Raw genomic sequence first — 24,879 nt, 5'->3', positions numbered from 1 at the left:
ATTCCCTCCAGCATTCCCACCCACAGACCCCTGTCCCCAAATACTGTTCTTTCGGGTCTTCCATATCGCTAATTTTGCTGCCCCTAACACAAAATTAAGCAACACAACTACACCCTTTTGACTGAACCTGTACTTTGACCCAAATATTTACAGTTGGGAAGAGAAAACCTCTCCCAACGTTGAGAACCAATCAGTGATCAGTTCAATCATCCCGACCAACCTGGGACACAGTAAAAACAGATGTGCCAGAGATTCAGACTTGGCACAGAATGGACACCCCTCCCCAACAGTAGGGTCCAGGTGTACCAGATGCATGTTAGTGGCTATAGCTCCATGTATTATCCTCCATTGGAGGTCAGCTGTCCTCTTATAAATAGGCAGTTTGTATAATGATCGCCAACAGCCTTTTGGAGAGGCACCTGGACCAAGCACACCCGCCCACCTCGTCGATTTCACCCCTTCCAGGGAAGAGGCATGGGACACCTTTACACATATTCTGTACATGGCCTTCTTTCCCACCTCCTTGAACTCCCCCAGCTCCGGGGTATCGAAGGAAAGCAGCATCCCCACGTCCTCCTCAAATGCCCCCATCGCAGCGCTAACAATCAGTGCAGGGAACACATAATCCAGACCCTCCTTCCACCGATCAGAATTGGAAGTGTCAGTCACATAATAATAATAATAATAATAATATATGCCATTTAGCAGACGCTTTTATCCAAAGCGACTTACAGTCATGTGTGCATACATTCTACGTATGGGTGGTCGTAGACCTCAGCAACGACCTTCCTCAGTAGGCGAGATGATCGGATCCCCGCTCTTCCTCCCAGCTCCTGCAACGATCTGCTCCTGCTCTGCATCAGATGACCCAGCTTGGTACACCCCACGCCTAACAGGCATGAACATAGGCTAACTGAACCCAGAACACGGGACTGGATGGCAGTGTTGTGAAAAAGAGGCTCTTCAAAAAGCCACATCCCTGGTGGCGTGCAGGCCTTACGGGACTTGACAAAGACTCTCCAAGCCTGCATAACAGATTCATAAAATGGAGTCAGGCCAGGCAAATCACCCCCATCCAGCTTTAAGAGGAAAAGGTGCTTGTCTAAGTCCAAACAGCCCGCTCTCCTCATCAGTATGTAGGGTGTTTTGACCAAGCTAGAACCGTCTCTGTACAACAATTTCTGGGCTGCTTGGAGCCCATCTCTGCCCCAATGAAGCCCCCCTGGTAACCATGGAGTGGACCCCGTCTGAAGCCCCCCTGGTAACCGTGGAGCGGACCCCGTCTGAAGCTGACCTGCCCACAGCGCTTCACTCTTTCCCCAATTGACTCTAGCTGAGGAGGCCGCCTCATACAACTTTAAAGCGTGTGAGAGAACCTTAACATCCTCACCCCCTCTAATAAAAACTATCACGTCATCTGCATACGCAGACAGTGCTATTGTGGGACCCTTCATTACACGTGGCACAGAGAAACCAGTAAGCTTCGATCTTAAAAAACAAAGCATTGGTTCAATCGCCAGACTATATAACTGCCCTGAAATTGGGCATCCCTGCCTGATGCCCCTTTGGACAGGGATGGGGCAACTCAAACCACCAGCCACCTTCTTCATACACGAGGCCCCAGCATACAGTAAATTCACCCAAGACAGAAAAACATCCCCAAACCCAAATGCTTTCATTGTTTTAAACAAGTACTGGTGGTCCACACGATCAAAAGCCTTCTCCTGAACCAACGAAAGTAAACCCACATTTACATCAGACAGTTTACAAATGTCTAAAACATCTCTTATCAGAAGCAAATTGTCAACAATAGAGCGATCAGGTACACAGTAGGACTGGTCCTTGTGGACCAACAATCCCAGATACTCTTTCAACCTGTTTGAGAGACATTTAGAAACAATTTTGTATTCTGCGCACAGCAAAGCAACAGGTCTCCAATTTTTTATGAGAGCCAAATCCCCCTTTTTTGGCAACAGTGAAAGCACAGCACGCTGACAGGATACAGGAAGAGAACCCTCATAAAAAGATTCACACACCACTTAATAAAAATCCTCCCCAATAGACCCCCAAAAGTGCTTATAGAACTCAGATGGTAAACCATATTATCGATGCCAGGGGCTCGGCCTGTTGAGAGCTGCCTAACTACTGTGGAGTAATGTGGCTCCTGTAGTGTAATGTCAGCGTCCAATGCGACTCTCTGCTCAGGTCCCAATTGAGGAAGACCATGTAACAACTGTTCAGTACACAGAGAGTCACAATCCTCCGCCTTATAGAGGGACGAGTAGAAATCCACAGCATGTTGATGCATTTCAATGTCATTTGTGGTCACCTTCCCATCAGGGAGACGAAGGCAGACCATCTGTTTACGTTGCAATGTCAACTGTCCTAGGTATATAAAAAAAAGGGCTAGGAGCATCCATATCCTTGAGGGAAGCGAAACGAGACCCATGCAGAAACTACCTCAGTTCATGTCTCTTGTCCTGTAAGGTCATGAGTAGTCCAGGGTCGTTCTGAGTGAGCAGCTTCAATTCAATAGATTTGATGTCCTGTTCAAGGGCCTTGATATAGTCTCTTTAACTTCAATTTGAGACAGAGCAGTATACTGTTGACAAAATACTGGTATTTGGGCCTTCCCAACCTCCCACCATTGTCTCAAGGACTCAAAATTCCCCTTTATAACCCTCCATTTTTCCCAAAACAACAAAAACCTGTCACAAAACATGACATCATGTAACAATTTAACATTAAAATACCAGTAAGGTGATGACCTTCGTGGACAGGACATGTGAATATCAACAGTAACAATCTGATGATCAGAGAAACCCACAGGAGTAATGGCACACTTTCCAACCCTACTACAGTATTGCTCAGATACATACAACCTGTCTAACCTTACAACCCTACTACAGTATTGCTCAGAGACATACAACCTGTCTAACCTTGCTGCACTGACACAACCTTCATTAATTTTTAGCCATGTGTACTGCCTAACTTTTGCATTCCTTACTCTCCACACATCAGAAAGCTCAAACTCAGTTAATAGGCCAGACAGGCAAGTGGCTGACCGCAGGTGAGGTTCTTCAGCGGTGCGATCAACAGTAAAATCCACTGTACAGTTCCAGTCACCCCCTAAAACCAATACACCCCTCTTGATCACACTGTCTTAAGGTTTCCTTTATTTGATCAAATACAGCAATACGCTCTGTACCCTCATTAGGAGCATAAACATAAAAATAAAATAAAAATAATTTAAAACATAACATCCACCTTGACCAATAAAACCCGACCCCTGACAATCTCTGTTGTAGATACCACAGTCACCCCTAAGCCTGAGGAAAACAAGATTGCCACCCCAGCACTGAAATTAGTACCATGACTGAGTACATGCTGCCCCTCCCACCACATACCCCAGTCAACCTCATTTTCCTCATAACTATGTGTCTCCTGTAGGAAAACTACATGAAGCCTTTTCTGTTTTATTACTTCTAATACCCAAGCCCTCTTATTCCTGTCCCTTCCCCCATTAATATTGAGAGAACCTACCCTTACTACCTCCATGTAGAAAAGAGAAAAGAAAAGCAAAAGAAACCACAGAGAAACCAACGAGAAAAAAGACACCCTATGAAGCATGATCATCATCATTATTTTTTTCTTCTTCTCTTAACCTGACCACGTTTCCCACCACCTTTTGCTGCTGCAACAGCAGTAATACATTTCCTCGCTTCTTCTCACTCAATTGGTCTAACCCCACCGTCGTCTGTAACATCACAGCTGACCTCACAAACTTATCAACATCAAAATAATCTGCCAATTTGACAGATGTCCCAAAAGTCTGATCCAGAAACTCATTTACCCTCTCTAGATCATAAACTGAGTCCTCACCAGCAGCTATCATATCTAAAGAGATATCCATATCCTTCTCCTGATCCTCAGCTGAGACCACAGACAACTGACTCCCCTCTACCACATCCCTTTCAACACTCCCCACTTGCACCTCATCACTCGTACCAGGCATCTCCTCGACTACCTGGGAGCCTAGCTCCACATGAACCCCAGCACTCGTAGTGGGCATCTCCTCCACTACCTGGGAGCCTAGCTCCACATGAACCCCCCAGCACTCGTAGTGGGCATCTCCTGCACTACCTGGGAGCCTAGCTCCACATGAAAACCCTCCTGTACCTCATCACTCATAGTGGGCATCTTCTCCACTAACTGGGAGCCTAGCTCCACATGAACCCCAGCACTCGTAGTGGGCATCTCCTCCACTACCTGGGAGCCTAGCTTCACATGAAAACCCTCCTGTGCCTCATTACTTGTAGTGGGCATCTCCTCCACTACCTGGGAGCCTAGCTCCACATGAACCCCTTCCTTTACCCCAGCACTCGTACTGGGCACCTGCTCACAAGTCTGAGGAACTGGCTCTTCAGATACATCCTTACCTTCTACATCAATACTTTTCTGTAACATAACATTTCCCTCTAATACAAGTTGCAACTCCATGCCCTCAATAAGGATAACTTGTTCCTCAGCAACAGGTGCTTTTGGCTGCTCTACCGCTGTCGGTCCACCTCTCCCTACATCAGTGGGCCCAGGCGTTATGATGACCACCTGCCCCCCTCCCTCGGCCTTCTCCCTTTTCGGGCAAGCATGTCGCTTATGACCAACATCCCCACACTCAAAACACCGTTGACTACCCATACTAGCATAAGTCATATACATTCTATTGTCATACTTGATTTTAAACGATAACTCTCTGATAATAAGTCTGCTCCGGTGAGTCCAAAAACATAAACACCTGTCGCCGAAATGACATAACCTGTTTCAACGCCGGGTGTTTGCAACCCAACGGGACAACCTTCATTGAACTGGTGAACTTCCCAAAGCGCAATAACTCGCGCTCCAATAGCTCATTTGGAATAAACGGCGGTACATTTGAAATTGTTACCCTTGTTGACGGAGAAAAAAGCGGCATAACTTGAATAAACATTCCTTTAAGAAGTACACCATGCTCAACCATCCGATCAACAAGACACTCTTCTTTAAGAAGTACACCATGCTCAACCATCCGATCAACAAGACACTCTTCTTTAAGAAGTACACCATGCTCAACCATCCGATCAACAAGACACTCTTCTTTAAGAAGTACACCATGCTCAACCATCCGATCAACAAGACACTCTTCTTTAAGAAGTACACCATGCTCAACCATCCGATCAACAAGACACTCTTCTTTAAGAAGTACACCATGCTCAACCATCCGATCAACAAGACACTCTTCTTTAAGAAGTACACCATGCTCAACCATCCGATCTACAAGACACTTCTTTTAGAAGTACACCATGCTCAATCATCCAATCTACAAGACACTTTCTTTAAGAAGTACACCATGCTCAACCATACGATCAACAAGACACTCTTCTTTAAGAAGTACACCATGCTCAACCATACGATCTGCAAGACACTTCTTTAAGAAGTACACCATGCTCAACCATACGATCTACAAGACACTCTTCTTTAAGAAGTACACCATGCTCAACCATCCGATCAACAAGACACTTTCTTTAAGAAGTACACCATGCTCAACCATACGATCAACAAGACACTCTTCTTTAAGAAGTACACCATGCTCAACCATACGATCTACAAGACACTCTTCTTTAACAAGTACACCATGCTCAACCATCCACGATCAACAAGACACTTCTTTAAGAAGTACACCATGCTCAACCATACGATCTACAAGACAATTCTTTAAGAAGTACACCATGCTCAACCATACGATCAACAAGACACTCTCCTTTAAGAAGTACACCATGCTCAACCATCTGATCAACAAGACACTCTTCTTTAAGAAGTACACCATGCTCAACCATCCGATCTACAAGACACTCTTCTTTAAGAAGTACACCATGCTCAACCATCCGATCAACAAGACACTCTCCTTTAAGAAGTACACCATGCTCAACCATCCGATCAACAAGACACTCTCCTTTAAGAAGTACACCATGCTCAACCATACGATCAACAAGACACTCTTCTTTAAGAAGTACACCATGCTCAACCATCCGATCAACAAGACACTCTTCTTTAAGAAGTACACCATGCTCAACCATCTGATCTACAAGACACTTCTTTAAGAAGTACACCATGCTCAATCATCCATGATCTACAAGACACTTCTTTAAGAAGTACACCATGCTCAACCATACGATCAACAAGACACTCTTCTTTAAGAAGTACACCATGCTCAACCATACGATCTACAAGACACTCTTCTTTAAGAAGTACACCATGCTCAACCATCCGATCAACAAGACACTTCTTTAAGAAGTACACCATGCTCAACCATACGATCTACAAGACACTCCTCTTTAAGAAGTACACCATGCTCAACCATACGATCAACAAGACACTCTTCTTTAAGAAGTACACCATGCTCAACCATACGATCTGCAAGACACTCTTCTTTAAGAAGTACACCATGCTCAACCATACGATCTACACGACACTCTTCTTTAAGAAGTACACCATTCTCAACCATATGATCTAAAGACATAAAGTACACCATGCTCAACCATACGATCTACAAGACACTCTTCTTTAAGAAGTACACCATGCTCAACCATCCGATCAACAAGACACTTCTTTAAGAAGTACACCATGCTCAACCATACGATCGCACAAGACACTTCTTTAAGAAGTACACCATGCTCAACCATACGATCAACAAGACACTCTTCTTTAAGAAGTACACCATGCTCAACCATACGATCTACAAGACACTTCTTTAAGAAGTACACCATGCTCAACCATACGATCTTACACTTCTTTAAAACTACACCATGCTCAACCATACGATCTGCAAAATAAATAAAAATGCTCAACCATAAATCTACAAGACACTTCTTTAAGAAGTACACCATGCTCAACCATACGATCAACAAGACACTCTTCTTTAAGAAGTACACCATGCTCAACCATACGATCTGCAAGACACTCTTCTTTAAGAAGTACACCATGCTCAACCATACATCTACACACACTCTTCTTTAAGAAGTACACCGTGCTCAACCATATGATCTACAAGACACTCTTCTTTAAGAAGTACACCATGCTCAACCATACGATCTACAAGACACTCTTCTTTAAGAAGTACACCATGCTCAACCATCCGATCAACAAGACACTTCTTTAAGAAGTACACCATGCTCAACCATACGATCTACAAGACACTTCTTTCACACGCTGTTCTCCTATAGAGCTCCATTTTTATGGAACGGTCTGCCTACCCATGTCAGAAAATCTCAACAAAAGACATTTCTCTTTGGGTCATATGATTGAGTGTAGTCTGGCCCAGGAGTGGGAAGGTGAACGGAAAGGCCTGGAGCAACGAACCACCCTTGCTGTCTCTGCCTGGCCGGTTCCCCTCATTCCACTGGGATTCTTAATGCCTTAACCCTGTTACGGGGCTGAGTCACTGGCTTGCTGGGGCTTTCATTCCCTGGGGGTGCGTCACCTGGGTGGGTTGATTCACTGTTGTGGTCGGCCTGTCTGTTGCCCCCCTGGGTCCCCGGAGATCTTTGTGGGCTATACTCAGCCTTGTCTCAGGATGGTAAGTTGGTGGTTGAAGATATCCCTCTAGTGGTGTGGGGGATGTGCTTTGGCAAAGTGGGTGGGGTTATATCCTTCCTGTTTGGCCCTGTCCGGGGTGTCCTCGGATGGGGCCACAGTGTCTCCTGACCCCTCCTGTCTCAGCCTCCAGTATTTATGCTGCAGTAGTTTATGTGTCAGGGGGCTAGGGTCAGTTTGTTATATCTGGAGTACTTCTCCTGTCCTATTCGGTGTCCTGTGTGAATCTAAGTGTGCGTTCTCTAATTCTCTCCTTCTCTCTGTCTTTCTCTCTCTCTCGGAGGACCTGAGCCCTAGGACCATGTCCCAGGACTACCTGACATGAGGACTCCTTGCTGTCCCCAGTCCACCTGGCCATGCTCCTGCTCCAGTTTCAACTGACCTGAGCCCTAGGACCGTGCCCCAGGACTACCTGACATGAAGGCTCCTTGCTGTCCCCAGTCCACCTGACTGTGCTGCTGCTCCAGTTTCAACTGTTCTGCCTTATTATTATTCGACCATGCTGGTCATTTATGAACATTTGAACATCTTGGTCATGTTCTGTTATAATCTCTACCCGGGGTTTTCCAGAAGAGGACTGGCCACCCCACCAGCCCGGTTCCTCTCTGGTTTCTTCCTAGGTTTTGGCCTTTCTAGGGAGTTTTTCCTAGCCACCGTGCTTTTACACCTGCATTGTTTGCTGTTTGGGGTTTTAGGCTGGGTTTCTGTACAGCACTTTGAGATATCAGCTGATGTACGAAGGGCTATATAAATAAATTTGATTTGATTTGATTTGACTTCTTTAAGAAGTACACCATGCTCAACCATACGATCAACAAGACACTCTTCTTTAAGAAGTACACCATGCTCAACCATCCGATCTACAAGACACTTCTTTAAGAAGTACACCATGCTCAACCATACGATCAACAAGACACTCTTCTTTAAGAAGTACACCATGCTCAACCATACGATCAACAAGACACTCTTCTTTAAGAAGTACACCATGCTCAACCATACGATCTACAAGACACTTCTTTAAGAAGTACACCATGCTCAACCATACGATCTACAAGACACTCTTCTTTAAGAAGTACACCATGCTCAACCATCCAATCAACAAGACACTTCTTTAAGAAGTACACCATGCTCAACCATACGATCTACAAGACACTTCTTTAAGAAGTACACCATGCTCAACCATATGATCTACAAGACACTTCTTTTAGAAGTACACCATGCTCAACCATCCGATCTACAAGACACTTCTTTAAGAAGTACACCATGCTCAACCATACGATCTACAAGACACTTCTTTAAGAAGTACACCATGCTCAACCATACGATCAACAAGACACTCTTCTTTAAGAAGTACACCATGCTCAACCATACGATCTACAAGACACTTCTTTAAGAAGTACACCATGCTCAACCATACGATCTACAAGACACTCTTCTTTAAGAAGTACACCATGCTCAACCATACGATCTACAAGACACTCTTCTTTAAGAAGTACACCATGCTCAACCATCCGATCTACAAGACACTCTTCTTTAAGAAATACCACCACCGCTTTATTCATCCGGGATGCATAAGCAACATTCTCATATCCTACCTTCTCTCCTACGGCGACCAGAAACTCCTCAACCGTGACAGTAGCTTCAGTAACACACCTAAAGCCGTGCCGAAGTGACAGGGACGGCATCCCAATTAGGGCTGCCATCCCCGCCAAAATCAGGGTAATTTCGATACGAAAAACAAAATACTTAATTCTACCACAACAAAAATAATAACCTTAATCATGCACAGAAGAAAACCAAAGAAATAGCAAACCGAAAGAAAGTTGTGAACATCAAACTCTCCACAACACACGCACTCCTTCACTCAAACAATTCCCAGCATGCAGAGAGAGAGAGAGAGAGAGAGAGAGAGAGAGAGAGAGATGAGAGAGGGCACAGAGAGAGAGAGAGAGGGAGAGAGAGAGAGAGAGAGAGAGAGAGAGAGAGAGAGAGACTTTTGGTCTTGATTTATTGAAACATTCTTAATTCATTTAAAACTCACCCCCACTCCTAAAATAAATAAAAATAAATAAATAAATAAAAATACACAAAACCCTCTCCTACAACCGTATATCCAAAACATCTTCCCCAGCAATACAGACAGCCCCCCAACACACCATATCTCCTCAAACATCTCCACACATTTGATCATTTTATAGAACTCAAACTCAACCCTAAGGCGCAGAGACCATCCCATGAAACAGTAGTAAAGGGTCTGTTATCCCCCACCTTTGACCCTGTTCCTCCTTGTTAGCCAAATAGCTAACCTTGCCTGAGCAAACAGAAAATTCAACAAAACACATTTTTCTTTCTCCTTACTCGAATACCTGTATCCCATTATAAACATCCCAACAGCAAAAACCACCCCCAACCTGTCACACAGACATTCCAACAGAGACATTAATGGCATTAACCTGGTGCACACAGAAAACACATGAATTACAGTTTCATAGTCAGGCCTTTCATTTGACAGAAAGGACACCCCTTTTTTTTTGGGCCCGGATCAACCCGTGCCAACCAGCTGTTAGTGGCCAGGGCTCCATGAAGAACCCTCCACTGGAGGTCCCCTGACCTCTTTGGTACTGGGGGTTTGTAGAGCGCCCTCCATCTAAAACCCACCATACTGTCCGCCCCCACATACCCCCTGCCACTGATGTGCCTTCACTCCTGTTAGGCTTCTAATGCTCCTCACCTTAACGGAGGTTGTAGAGGGCTTTACCTCCCACCCCCTCAAACTCCCCAGGCTCGGAGTGTTAAAATCCAACAAGTCCTCCAGACCCCTTGCCAGTCTCCAGTCTCTGCCGACACCTGCAGTGGCGGGAACATTGTGGCCCCTTTCCCCTCTGGCCTCTCAAACACCCCCTTACCGGCTCAGACAGTGCCTCCTGGACCTCCTCCAGGAATCTCTCCAGCAGCCTAAGAGACGTTATTCCTGTTTGTTGCGCTAAGACCTCCGGGGTTTTCCACCCCTCCTCTCCCAGCAGTCTCAGGTCACCCAGCCTTTGTAAACCCCTGCCATCAGTTGCCTCTGCAGGGTGGCCGACTGAACCGATCTCAAAGGGATGGCTGGGTTGTGGAAGATGGGCTCCTTTCCACACCCACTGCCCAGGCTCCACACCCCCTTCTCGTGCTGGGCCTTAGCAGCTGCCAGGCTCCTCAGCACCGCATGGAAAACTCTGAGAGACCTGCTGTACTCAGCCTCTCCAGCTTCATGAGGAACAGCTTTCCAACCTGGAAAAAGCTCTCCTCAGCAGCGCATGCTGGTTCCCTCCAGCCAACATCAGTGTGGTACAGCAGTCTCTGCACCGCCTTTAGTCGGAAAGCAGCCATCCTGCTCTCCAGTTCCACCAGGCCCTGTCCTCCATCTCACTCATGTACAAAACTGCTGCCTTCAGCCAGTGATGTCCCCCAAAAAGTCCACCATCTTGCGTTGCAGGTCTGCAAGCAGACCGGCGGGGGTTGAGGACAGCCAGTTTATGCCACAAGGAAGATGCCACCAGGTTGTTGATTATCAGCACCCTCCCTCTATATGACACTTGGGACAGGAGCCACCTCCACCTGGCCAAAAAGTCTTGACACCACTGCCTGTGTCAGCCCCTCCCATTCTTGCTGACCCACCTTTACATTGAACCCCCAACACTTTAAGCCCTGCACAACCCCACTGGCCCCTGGAAGTGAAATAGACAGCCGAGCCATGGTTATGTGGTGATCCGAAAACCCCACTGGGAGAATGGTAGCACCCAGAAGCCTATTGCTCTGATTCCTGGACATGTAAAAACGATCAAGTCGAGCTGCACTCACCCTAGCCCCAAAAACCTTCACCCACGTATACTGTCTTGTGTTTGGATGTTTAGTTCTCCAAACATCCACTAGATCAAACTGATTCAAGATGTCCCTTAACACTCCCACTGACACTGAATGAGGCTCTTCCCCATTTCTGTCTTTTGTAAAATCCATTGTACAGTTCCAGTCACCTCCGATCACCAGCGTCTCCTCAGGCGCTACTTGTGAGAGTTCCTGTCTAAGACTCCCAAATAGAACCCCTCTTTCTCTCCCTGTGTTAGGCGCATACACATTTATAAAGACAAAACACATGTTGTTAATTTCTGCTTTAACAACAAGCAACCTACCCCTACACACCTCCTTTGAGGAGCAAATTTTACAGCCAGACCCGGTGCAAAAAGGACTGCCACCCCTGCACTAAGATTTGTCCCATGGCTCAACACACTTGCCCCTTTCCACCAGAGCCCCCAATCAACTTCATTCACCACATCACTATGCGTCTCCTGCAGAAACAACACCTGTACTTGTTTATGTTTTACATATTCACTCAACACACTCCTCTTTCCCGCATCTCTGGCGCCATTTATATTGAGCGAGCCTACCCGAAGAGTCTCCATAAGAAGTGGGAGAAAAGCCAGCAGAGAAATAGACCAATAGCAAAGCTCAAAAAGCCCCAGTGTCAGTAAGAAATTAAACATTTAAACAGTGTCTGAAGGTAAACCTTTACGCACTGTTGTGACCCACTTCCTCAACCTAAACCGTTTCCTGGGTGAGAGTACACCATGCCCCTCATTTCTCATAGCATGTTGTACTGATCTTACAAACTTTCTAGGATCAGGAAAAAAGCCTCAAGATTAACCTTTTTCCCCTTAGTCTCATTCAGGAACCTTGTCAGTTCTCTCAACGTGTACTTAGACCCCTCTGGTTGACTGGCTGTCAGCTCCGGGCCAATTGAAGAGGAGTCTGAAAAAATAACTCCTCATCCTCTTCCTCAGACTCACTTTCCTCCTCTTCTCTATCTCCCACCCTGACCACCTGCCCTTTCTCTCTGGTTAGGGCCTCACCCACAGCAACAGGCAACATTTCCATGGTGCCTTTGTCCACACCCTTTTCTTTTTCCTCTTGACACCCTCCTCCTCCCCCTAATCTCTTACACTTCCCCGCTATACTCTCCTCATCCACTAGAATAACCTGACTAGACACAGTATCATCTGCACCACCCTCCATAGCATGACTAGGGCCAGCCTCAGCTACACCACCCTCCATAGCATGACTAGGGCCAGCCTCAGCTACAACACCCTCCATAGCATGACTAGGGCCAGCCTCAGCTATACCACCCTCCATAGCATGTCTAGGCCCAGCCTCAGCTACCCCACCATCTCTAGCCTGACTAGACCCAGCCTCATCTACACCACCATCTCTAGACTGACTAGGCCCAGCCTCTGCTGTCTGCATCTCCTTACCCCCTGCATTTTCACCTCGATTTCCCCCCCTTGTGCTCGTACCCTCCCCTTGTCTATGGCCTTTATGTGGGCACGCAAAGCTCTTGTGCCCCAAATCCCCACATTCAAAACACCGTAGACTATCTGTGCTGGCAAAACCTGCATAGAGCCCCTCCCCATGCCTCACTTTAAAATGCACATTTAGCTGTTGCTCATTATTGTTCAGAAACATAAACACTTGCCTCCTGAATGAAACAACGTGCTTAACGGCATCTGCCTGAAAACCTGCTGACAGTACACGGAAACCGCTAGCAAACTTACCAAAACGACTCAGCTCTTTCCTAATTTGATCATCCGTAATAAACGGAGGCAAATTTGCCACTACAACTCTTGTTGAAGGGGTAGAGAGAGGTGAAATTGACACCAACACACCCCTTACAAATATTCCGCTAGCAATTAGCCTACCGACCAAATTAGCCCTTTTCATGAACACAACCACCGCTTTGTTCATTCTAGAAGCAGAATGTATAAACTCAGCTCCTACCTGTTCACCGACCGTGAGCAGAACCTCCTCCACCTTAACTCCGTTCTCAGGAACACACCTGAACCCATGCTGTATCGACAGCGTCTCCTGCGCGCTAGGGAGTATATTGACATAATATGACATTTGAAATGTCTTATTTCTTTTGGAACTTTTGTGAGTGTAATGTTTGCTGTTCATTTGTATTGTTTATTTTTTTACTTTTGTTTATTATCTACTTCACTTGCTTTGGCAATGTTAACTGAGAGATGGCGGGAGAGGGAGAGAATGAGGGGGAGAGAGTGTGTGGAGAGGGTCAGACAGAGAGGGGGGAGAGGGTCAGACAGAGAGAGGGTGGAGAGGGTCAGACAGAGAGGGGGTGAGGGTCAGACAGAGAGAGGGTGGAGAGGGTCAGACAGAGAGGGGGGGGAGGGTCAGACAGAGAGGGGGGAGAGGGTCAGACAGATAGGGGGAAAGGGTCAGACAGAGAGGGGGGAGAGTGTCAGACAGAGAGAGGGTGGAGAGGGTCAGACAGAGAGAGGGTGGAGAGGGTCAGACAGAGAGATGGTGGAGAGGGTCAGACAGAGATGGGGGAGAGGGTCAGACAGAGAGGGGGAGAGGGTCAGACAGAGAGGGGGAGAGGGTCAGATAGAGAGAGGGTGGAGAGGGTCAGACAGAGAGAGGGTGGAGAGAGTCAGACAGAGAGAGGGTGGAGAGGGTCAGACAGAGAGGGGGGGAGAGGGTCAGATAGAGAGAGGGGGGAAAGGGTCAGACAGAGAGGGGGAGAGGGTCAGATAGAGAGAGGGTGGAGAGGGTCAGACAGAGAGGGGGGGAGAGGGTCAGATAGAGAGAGGGGGAAAGGGTCAGACAGAGAGGGGGGGAGAGGGTCAGATAGAGAGAGGGGGGAAAGGGTCAGACAGAGAGATGGTGGAGAGGGTCAGACAGAGAGATGGTGGAGAGGGTCAGACAGAGAGGGGGGAGAGGGTCAGACAGAGAGAGGGGGGAAAGGGTCAGACAGAGAGGGGGGAGAGGGTCAGATAGAGAGAGGGTGGAGAGGGTCAGACAGAGAGAGGGGAAAGGGTCAGACAGAGAGGGGGAGAGGGTCAGATAGAGAGAGGGTGGAGAGGCAAATATTTATTCAGTTCTTAGCCAATCATGTTTTCATTGGGCAGTTCATTGGGATGGACTGTGTTATCAACAGCATTAAATACAAGGAACTAGTATACAGTTTCGTTACATTATGTTTTGGTCATCCATCGTATCCGATGATGACTTCCACTTCTGAGTTAACGGTGAATTCCTTGGTGACTATAGAGTCCAAACCCGAGATCCACAACCATTCGTTCTGCAGAGCATGCAAGGTTGTGGGTATACACACACACACACACACACACACACACACACACACGCACACACGCACACGCACACACACACGCACACACACACACACACACACACACACACGCGCACACGCACACACACACGCACACACACACACACACGCACACACACACGCGGACACACACACACACACACACACACACACACACACACACACACACACACACACACACACACGCGGACACACACACACACACACACACACCCACGCGCACACACACACACACACACACACACGCACGCACGCACGCACGCACACACACACACACACACACACACACACACACACACACACACACACACACACACACACACACACACACACACACACACACACACACAGCTGGGATTTTAGTGGATTTATTGCTAAAAGCTGAAGCAGAGCAACACCAGATGTCTTGGGTTCACTGAAGTACCCCTTTTCTGAGTAACACCTTCTCTAGGACTGCTTTGTAAGACCAGTTCTATTTTCCTTAGCACTGAGTGCATTTGTGAAATTGCTGACTGTTGAATAGACCTCTTGTGGTCTTCCCCACTCCAGAAAAAGAAACGTAAATGATTTGTCACTAAGGGCAATTACACAATTAAGTGCAAAAAGGGATTCTAAAACTTTCATGGGTCTGTTTTCATGGGTCTGTTTTCCCTACTGCAGATAAAAGTACTGTAACAACCCTTTCAACAATAGTTGAGGGACATAGTTTCCCCTTTGAAATACAAAACAAGATTTAAAATAAATGTTTAAGTGACACACACATGCGCGCACACACACACACATTTAACACACATGTTTAAGTGACACACACGTACACCTGCTGTGGCTAAATACGCTATTATCTCTTAGTCACACAATCACTGTCCTTTTATCTCTGTGGAAATCATCTCATCCTGCTTTTAATCCGTCTGGCATGAGTGGAATTAGATTACATAACATAAGATAAATTGTCTGAACCCCTTCGAAGACAAGTCTTCATATGTTAAAGATGAAATATGTTTTATTGTGACATACACCAGATATGTGCAGTGAAATGTGTTGTTTTACAATCTTACTGATCTGGTGAGGCTGACTGACTGACTTACTTACTTACTGACTATGACTGACTGACTGACTGACTGACTGACTGACTGACTGACTGACTGACTGACTGACTGACTATGACTGACTGACTGACTGCCTTGACTGACTATGACTGACTGACTGACTATGACTGCCTTGACTGACTGACTGACTGACTATGACTGACTGACTGACTGACTATGACTGACTCTGATTGACTATGACTGACTGACTGACTGACTGACTGACTGACTGACTGACTGACTGATTATGACTGTGAGATCTACTGTCCTGGGCCCAGATTCACAAAACTGTCTTTGGGAAGAAATTTCTTCTTAACTGGCAGACTCAACTAAAATTAAGCAAAGTTGCTATTCCTCAAAGGTTCTTGGAATATTTGTTATGTTTCTCCTTAAGCAAAAAGTTAAGAAGAAATTAGATTCTTGAAAATATACTTACTGGAAATGTTTTTAATTCCAAGATAGCCAAACCCTTGTCTTAAACTCAGGGCAGTGAGAGAAAAAGCCCATGAAAGCAATTTAACATATTTAATTCACTCACAAACTTCGTCTAAAAGTTTCAGTATTGATTATTTTAAACCCAAGAACATGTTTTAGAACAGTAATCTCAGTAAGAAATATGCTAACATGATTGCAGTTGCTAGCTAGATAGCTAGCTAAAACGGTTGCCTAGCAACAAACATCTTCAGGAGTTTTGTAAGAAGATATTTGATAAGTTCGTAAGAAAATCATTACCTTAATATATTGTTGAGGAAGTGCACTTACGAACTATGTAATGAACTTTGAATTTTTTTTTCTTAAGAAGTGTTTTGTGAATCTGGGCCCTGGTCTTCTTATGATGCAGTGAGCTGAAGTCTGCTCTCTACTGCACACTCCATAATCATAACTTGAAAGTCTGTGGTTGGTACGGAGTAATATGCTGACCTGGTTTTTAATGTCAGTGTTCAAAATGAGTTCATTTATAGTCAACAACTTACCATATGATCGGGTTTGAACTTCTTTTGTCAAACATTGCAAAGCTTTGCAATGATGTGTTTTCTGGTTTGTGGTTTAGATAAAGTGGGTTGAACGTGAGCAGTATTTTAAAGTATAAAAGTGGTGTTTTGTTAGAATGTGCTTGGTGTTTATGATTCATGAAGCCAAGCTATTACAGAGCACTCGCCCTAAACTGGCCCCAGAACATTCTGGAGACCTTCCCAAACACACAGCTCAGAAAGCATTAACAGCCTGTCTCAGGAGAGGCGTTCATTCAAACCTGCCACGCAATCACACCACGCCCGCCTGCACGCACAGACTTACGCACACACGCACACACACACCACCAACCACGCCAACAACCCCAGCTGGTCCCAGAAAGCCTCACTAACCATCAATCACTCTGAGCTATTACATAATTTCCTGTTGGTCAGCCAGTCAGCCTGTCAGTCAGTCAGCCGGTCAGTCAGCCACCTAGTCAGCCATTCACCCAGCCAGTCAGTCAGTTAGCCACCTAGTCAGCTATCCACCCAGCCAGTCAATCAGCCACCTAGTCAACCAGTCAGTCAATCAGCCACCAAGCCAGCCAGCTAGTCAGCCACCCACCCAGCCAGTCAGTCACTTAGTCAGCCAGCCACCCAGCCAGTCAGCCAGCCACCAAGCCAGTCAGCCAGTCATCCAGTCAGCTAGTCAGCCAGGCAGCCAGCGACCCAGCCAGTCAGCCTGTCAGCCAGTCAGTCAACCAGTCTGCCAGCCAGCCAGTAGGCTTCCCAATGGGACCAACAGGCAGAAGATGACCTTATAATCAGATCTACAATCAGTTGACTCTCCTGCAACCCTAGCCTTCAAAAACCAAGAGGAGAGAAACAGAACTAACCCTCAGAATTCAGCCTAGTGCTCCAGGGTGACTCACAGTACAGGTTCATGCTCTAGTGAGATGTTAGATGGAGTATTCTAGACAGAACATGGGTTCATAGAAAGGTGATGCAACAGAGAAGACAGCCACAGAGAGATCAGGGTTTAGGGAGAATAGGGGGAGAGTGAGAGGGGGGAGTCCCTGTGGAGACTGTCTCACAGGCTGCATACGCTGCATGACTATGTCTAGAGCCAAACACTCCCAACATCTCAGTGTGGGCATAGCGTGAGTCTACTGGTACTGGAAAGTCTTCTCTTTTTCATGCCAGGTTCAAAAGATCACAGCCTCTGCTTTCAAAGGAACACAAAGGACACACAAGCACACACACATTAGTGTAGAGTGTCTATGACCCTAATATGATGTACTATCTGACTCCATTATTATCTGAAGGCTATAGGCCCATAAATGTATCTAATGGTAGCAAAGGTTGCCTTGCATCGCCACTCAAAATATTATAAGATGCATGTGTATAGGTTTACCGTCATTCAGTTATTAAGAGGCTAAGGAACAAAGAGCGAAAATCTTGCAATCGATGTCCTAGCAATAAATGATTGAGTTAACCTTAGCTCAGAGATGCACAGTTACATGCTGACCACACCGCTCGCGTTGCAAAATAAATGTACATGTTATTCAATCATCGGTCCGTGGAGCCGGGTGCTAAAATAGAACATGGTTCTACTTGTGATGCTCAGCGTGCTGCTCAAATCTCCTCATTGGTTTTTAGGAGTATACACCCACGTGCCATCTCCTCATTGGTTTTTACGAGCATATACCCACGTGGGTGATTGAAAGATGAACGAACGTAGGTCCACACTCCAGTCAGTTGTAGTAATGCTGTTAAGTTGGTGGCCAACCGCCATATAAAGTCCAAAGAAGAAAAAGAAGCCTGAAGGAAGGAGGAGAGATGACGAGAAACAAATTCGGTTTGCCGTTTTATCTGTGGATTAATTGTCAGAGTAGAGGACCTTGTGCATCTCAGGTAAAATAACCACCCAAGGTTTATATCCCAGGAAAAATTTGCTAGCAACAGAAAGCTAGCAAGCTAAATTGCCATAAATGTTTGTTTGTCCTGATCGCGTCTGGTGTGGGCGAACAAAATCAACTTGCGCGCGATAGCGCATGCGGACGCACGTGTGCGGTCTGGTCAGCATGTTAGAGACTGAGCATATATGCTATGTATATTGGGAGTAATATTTACCATTAGACATTTCACCAAATAATAATTCAAAGGAATATTACTCAGATTGTGAGGACTACGGTTCGAATCTATTTAAATGTAATCAGATGTTTTACAGTTATGCAATACAAATACAATTAACAAATGGTACATCCTTTGTCTTAACAGCATGGAACATTCACCACTATGACATACACACGTACAGTACCAGTCAAAAGTTTGGACACACCTACTCATTCAAGGGTTTTTCATTATTTAAAAAAAAGTTCTGTATGGTAGAATAATAGACATTAAGACATTAAAACTATGAAATAACACATATTGAATCATGTAGTAACCAAAAAAGTGGTAAACAAATCAAAATATATTTTATATTTGAGATTCTTCAATGTAGGCACCCTGTGCCTTGATGACAACTTTGCACACTGTTGGCATTCTCTCAACCAGCTTCACCTGGAATGCTTTTCCAACATATGCTGAGTTCCCACATATGCTGAGCACTTGTTGGCTGCTTCTCCTTCATTCTGCGGTCCAACTTATCCCAAACCATCTCAATTGGGTTGAGGTCGGGTGATTGTGGATGCCAGGTCATCTGATGCAGCACTCCATTACTCTTCTTCTTGGTCAAATAGCCCGTACACAGCCTGGAGGTGTGTTGGGTCATTGTCCTGTTGAAAAACAAATGATACTCCAACCAGATGGGATGGCGTATAGCTGCAGAATGCTGTGGTAGCCATGCTGGTTAAGTGTGCCTTGAATTCAAAATAAATCACAGTTAGTGTCACCATCAAAGCACCCCCACATCATCACACCTCCTCCTACATGCTTCATGGTGGGAACCACACATGCGGAGATCATCCATTCACCTACACTGCGTCTCACAAAGACACGGTGGTTGGAACCAAAAATCTAAAATTTGACTCATCAGACCAAAGGACAGATTTCCAACCAGTCTAATGTCCATTGCTTGTGTTTCTTGGTCCAAGCAAATCTCTTCTTCTTATTGCTGTCCTTTAGTAGTTGATTCTTTGCAGCAATTCGACCATGAAGGCCTGATTCCACCCAGTCTCCTCTGAACAGTTGATGTTGAGATGTGTCTGTTACTTGAACTCTGTATTTGGGCTGCAATTTCTGAGGCTGGTACCGCTAATGAACTTATCCTCTGCAGCAGAGGTAACTCTGGGTCGTCCTTTCCTGTGGCGGTCCTGTGAGTTCCTCATGAGTGCTGGTTTCGTCATAGCGCTTGCTGGTTTTTGCCACTGGACTTGAAGAAACTTTCAAAGTTCTTGAAATTGTCCGGATTGACTGAACTTCACGTGTTAAAGTAATGATGGACTGTAATTTCTCTTTGCTTATTTGAGCTTTTTTTTGCCAAAATATGTACTTGGTATTTGACCAAATAGGGCTATCTTAATGTATGCCACCCCTACCTTGTCAAAACACAACTGATTGTCTCAAACGCAGTAAGAAGGAAAGAAATACCACAAATGAACGTTTAACATGGCACATTACTTGAAATGCATTCCAGGTGCATTCCAGGTGACTACCTCATGAAGCTGGTTGAGAGAATGCCAAGAGATCAACGTTTAAACCCAGCCTTTATTCTTCCAAGAGCGCCAAATCCCAGTATCTTCCATCATAAAAATTAACCTCACTTTGCATGTCTCAAAACATTAAAACAGAAAGCATAAAACTACACACGCAGTCTCTAATCTAATCATCACACCTCAACACTGTATGATAAGAGCACACCCCTGTGTCGCTCCTCTGGAACTGTCCGCCGTCCGACAAAACAGAATAACACAGGGTCTGTACAATAAAACATATTAAAATACATAGCTCTTTAAGAACTCTTGAAACAATCCAAACACTGCCTTCACACAGTAACATTCATTTAGTCATTTCAAGTTTCATCAGTCATCACGCTTCTCCTGGTGTCAGTCACCCCAGGACCTCCGTGAGAACGCCTCTACCTGAAAATTGCCACGGCGAAAGTGTGACTATCCTGCGAGATGCAAATATACAGCCATCCATCCAGATAATGTCAAATTGAATCAACACGCCTTTGTCAGAAAGTCACTACACGCATCTTCATCTCTGTCCTTCATCATCGTTCACATTTGTTCACTCTTTCTATTTTTCCACTACATACACACATTTTTACATATGCACTTCTGTGCTCCTCTTCTGTCTGTGATGATAAATAGTGTTTCCCCACAACAGTGACCCCATGGTATGCTGGTCACACACACAGTGTCACAGGGGTTTCAGTAGATAGTGTCTGAGGTGATGCTAACAATGGAAACACGTGTGATTCCTTGTCTTTCTCTCTCACCCCCTCTTTCTTCCATCTCTCTCTCTTTCCTTATCTTTATCTCCCTCTCTCACCATCTCCCTCTTTCTCTCTCTCTCTTTCTTTCGCCCTCTCTCTCTCTCTCTCTCTCTCTCTCTCTCTCTCTCTCTCTCTCTCTCTCTCTCTCTCTCTCTCTCTCTCTCAATTCAATTCAATTCAATAGATTTATTGGCATGGCGAACATGTTAACATTACCAAAGCAAGTGAAATAGATAATAAACAAAAGTGAAATAAACAATAAACATTAACAGTAAACTTTACGCTCACAGACATTCCAAAAGAATAAAGACATTTCAAATGTCATATTATGTCAATAAACAGTGTTGTAACGATGTCCAAATAGTTAAATTACAAAAGGGAAAATAAATAAACATAAATAAGGGTTTATTTACAATGATGTTTATCCTCATTGGTTGCTTTTTTCTTGTGGCTACAGGTCACAAATCTGTAGTGATTGCACACTGTGGTATTTCAACCAGTAGATATGGGAGTTAATCAAAATTGGGTTTGTTTTCAAATTCTTTGTGGATCTGTGTATTCTGAGGGAAATATGTCTCTCTAATATGGTCATATATTTGGCAGGAGGTTAGGAAGTGCAGCTCAGTTTCCACCTCATTTTGTGGGCAGTTGGCACATAGCCTGTCTTCTCTTGAGAGCCAGGTCTGCCTACGGCGGCCTTTCTCAATAGCAAGGCTATGCTCACTGAGTCTGTACATAGTCAAATCTTTCCTTAAGATTGCGTCAGTCACAGTGGTCAGGTGTTCTGCCACTGTGTACTCTCTGTTTAGGGCCAAATAGCAATCTAGTTCGCTCTGTTTTTCTCTCTCTCTCTTTTCCCCTCTCTGTCATTCTTGCTCTCCATCCCACTCCATCTCCCTGTCTGTCTGGGCCCCACAGGGCCTGCGGTCATGTTGGGGAAATACTACACCCTTATCTGACACATTGGGGCGGCAGGTAGCCTAGTGGTTAGAGTGTTGGACTAGTAACCGAAAGGTTGCAATATTGAACCCCTGAGCTGACGAGGTAAAAATCTGTCGTTCTGCCCCGGAACAAGGCAGTTAACCCACTGTTCCTAGGCCGTCATTGGAAATAAGAACTTGTTCTTAACTGACTTGCCTAGTTAAATAAAGGTCAAAAATAAAACAAAATCAAAAGATAAGACATTCAATAACACTAACACGTTACTGTGACCTCTAGTTGGGGTCAACAGCAGAATGGACCACAACCTTCATAATGCACTTCACCTAACCCAGTCCAGTGGAGAGCAATAGTAGTATCATCAATCTGCTTTGAGTCACAGGCCAATTAAAAACTATAGATCTCTTGGCCAATATCCTGTGTGTGGTTGTGTGTGTCTATTAGTAGCGTGGCTGGGTGAGGGAACATCTAGATGAGCTAGTGTGATCAGTATTGATCAGTGAGAGCTGAGGGCTAGTGATGAAGTGTGTGTGAGTCTGCGTTTACAGGCCAATAGATCGTCTACAGAGAAAAGGGAAGAAATTACACCAATGAATCAACAGGTGATTTCTATAGGTTACGCAATATGAAGCCACTATAAGAACATGTTTGTTGAAAGTTGTCTTTTTGATCACCCAGCAAGCATACAATGCTCTTATTGTACTGTATCAGGTCAAGGGCATTGTCATTACGGACTAATTCAGCGTGAAATTACATGTCATGTGTCATACATGTCAATCACATGTTAATTGACTCACAGAGCCAAACACTACTAATTAATTTAAAGATACAATCATTGATTTTATTCTTCAACCACGTTTACACTATTGTATCGCCATATTGGTCTATTTGTATTTTTGCAATTTCATTGCTATTTTAGCTAGTAATTTATGTGGCGTGATTTATTAACAGGAATTTCTATAGGGATTATAATGGAGAAATATAAGATCACGAAGGTTCACATTCAGTTTAGAGAGATTATCACATTATTTTGCATATTTATATATTTCCCCTTTCTGTAACACATATGATTTCATGTTCTGTTTTTGACACTCAAGGTCTGGGTTGATGGTCACTGGACTTGATACTGAATGTTATGGATTATTCTCATATCTGTTGATAGTGATTGATGCCAGACTGAAGGTACAAGGACCTAAGACACACTGATTATTCCATGTTGTGCTGTATTGATGACATTCTTTAGCAGTTGATAAAGTCATAGCCTTTTATTTGGGTTTCCTACAAGCCTCTCAGGTTGGTGTTTAAAGAACATTTGATGATGTCGGAAACAAGAAACAAAAATATGTTAATTCACTTTGCAATTAAACACCATGTTCTTAACTTTATGGATTATGTTGGAATGTCATGTAATCACTCACTATTTTTATTTATTTTTATACTCACTATTTAATACTCTTCCACAGGCCTCTTAGGTAATGACACTGGATGGATGACACTGCCCTCTACTGACTTAAACGCAGAAGTACAACATTAATATGATCATTACAATAACCAAGTCTATAACATTTCCATTCATTTTCATTGCAGGTTATGGACACATTGTCCAAACTGTCCCACACCACGATTTCAGAACAAACTGGAATAAAGTAAGTTCTGACCAAGTGTTTATTCCAATTAAAAAATCTAATTGGGTTTTGTATTAGTACATGTTTGGTGGCATGACATCACTTTTCTTTCCAAAAGGGCTTTTCCTTCAGAGGAGAGTCTAGAAGAAGATGAGGACATCTATAATCACCTAGAAGACTTGATTGAGTAAGTCCGCCTCACCTCTCTACTCACAACTTCTTGTCCCTGTCTTCCTCCGGGATAACACAGCTGCTAAGCTAATTGGCTTAGTTGATGTAGGTTGTCAGAGATGGCCAGTGGCTCTACTCACACTTACACTGTCCCAGGCTTCTGGACAAACCCACACATACACACAGAGTCACAAACCCACACAGATATACAGAGTCCCAAACCCACACATACACACAGAGTCACAAACCCACACAGATATACAGAGTCCCAAACCTACACATACACACAGAGTCACAAACCCACACAGATATACAGAGTCCCAAACCTACACATACACACAGAGTCACAAACCCACACAGATATACAGAGTCCCAAACCTACACATGCACACACAGAGTCACAAACCCACATAGACACACAAAGAGTCCCAAACCAACACATACACACAGAGTCACAAACCCACACAGATATACAGAGTCCCAAACCTACACATGCACACAAAGAGTCACAAACCCACACAGACACACAAAGAGTCACAAACCCACACAGACATACAAAGAGTCACAAACCCGGACATACACACAGTCACAAACCCGAACCTACACACAAAGAGTCCCAAACCCACACATACACACAGTCACAAACCCACACATACAAACAAAGAGTCACAAACCCACACATACACACAGAGTCACAAACCCACACAGACACACAGTCACAAACCCACACGGACACACAAAGAGTCACAAACCCATGCAGACACACAAAGACTCACAAACCCACACAGACACACAAAGACTCACAAACCCACACAGACACACAAAGACACACAAACCCACACAGACACATAAAGAG

General features: G+C 44.8%; 1 protein-coding gene across 5 annotated transcripts in view; it reads left to right on the top strand.

Moving 5' to 3' along the window:
• The window catches only part of LOC118378233 (guanine nucleotide exchange factor VAV3), a 153,209-nt gene that overhangs the window by 58,731 nt on the left and 69,599 nt on the right, over positions 1-24,879 (top strand). For all 5 annotated transcript variants that reach the window (XR_008083590.1, XR_008083589.1, XR_008083588.1 and 2 more), the window contains exons 3-4: positions 23,815-23,873; positions 23,971-24,039. Coding sequence is in view for 1 of the 5 variants with exons in the window: in XM_052483375.1 (XP_052339335.1) it covers positions 23,815-23,873; positions 23,971-24,039 (128 nt within the window). In the remaining 4 variants the exon portion in view is untranslated. The remainder of the gene's footprint in view (positions 1-23,814; positions 23,874-23,970; positions 24,040-24,879) is intronic.

This window comes from Oncorhynchus keta, chromosome 28 (genome assembly GCF_023373465.1).
Source record: "Oncorhynchus keta strain PuntledgeMale-10-30-2019 chromosome 28, Oket_V2, whole genome shotgun sequence".
Lineage (NCBI taxonomy): Eukaryota > Metazoa > Chordata > Actinopteri > Salmoniformes > Salmonidae > Oncorhynchus > Oncorhynchus keta.
Note: the sequence above shows the minus strand (reverse complement) of the source record. Positions and strands in the feature narration are given on the sequence as shown.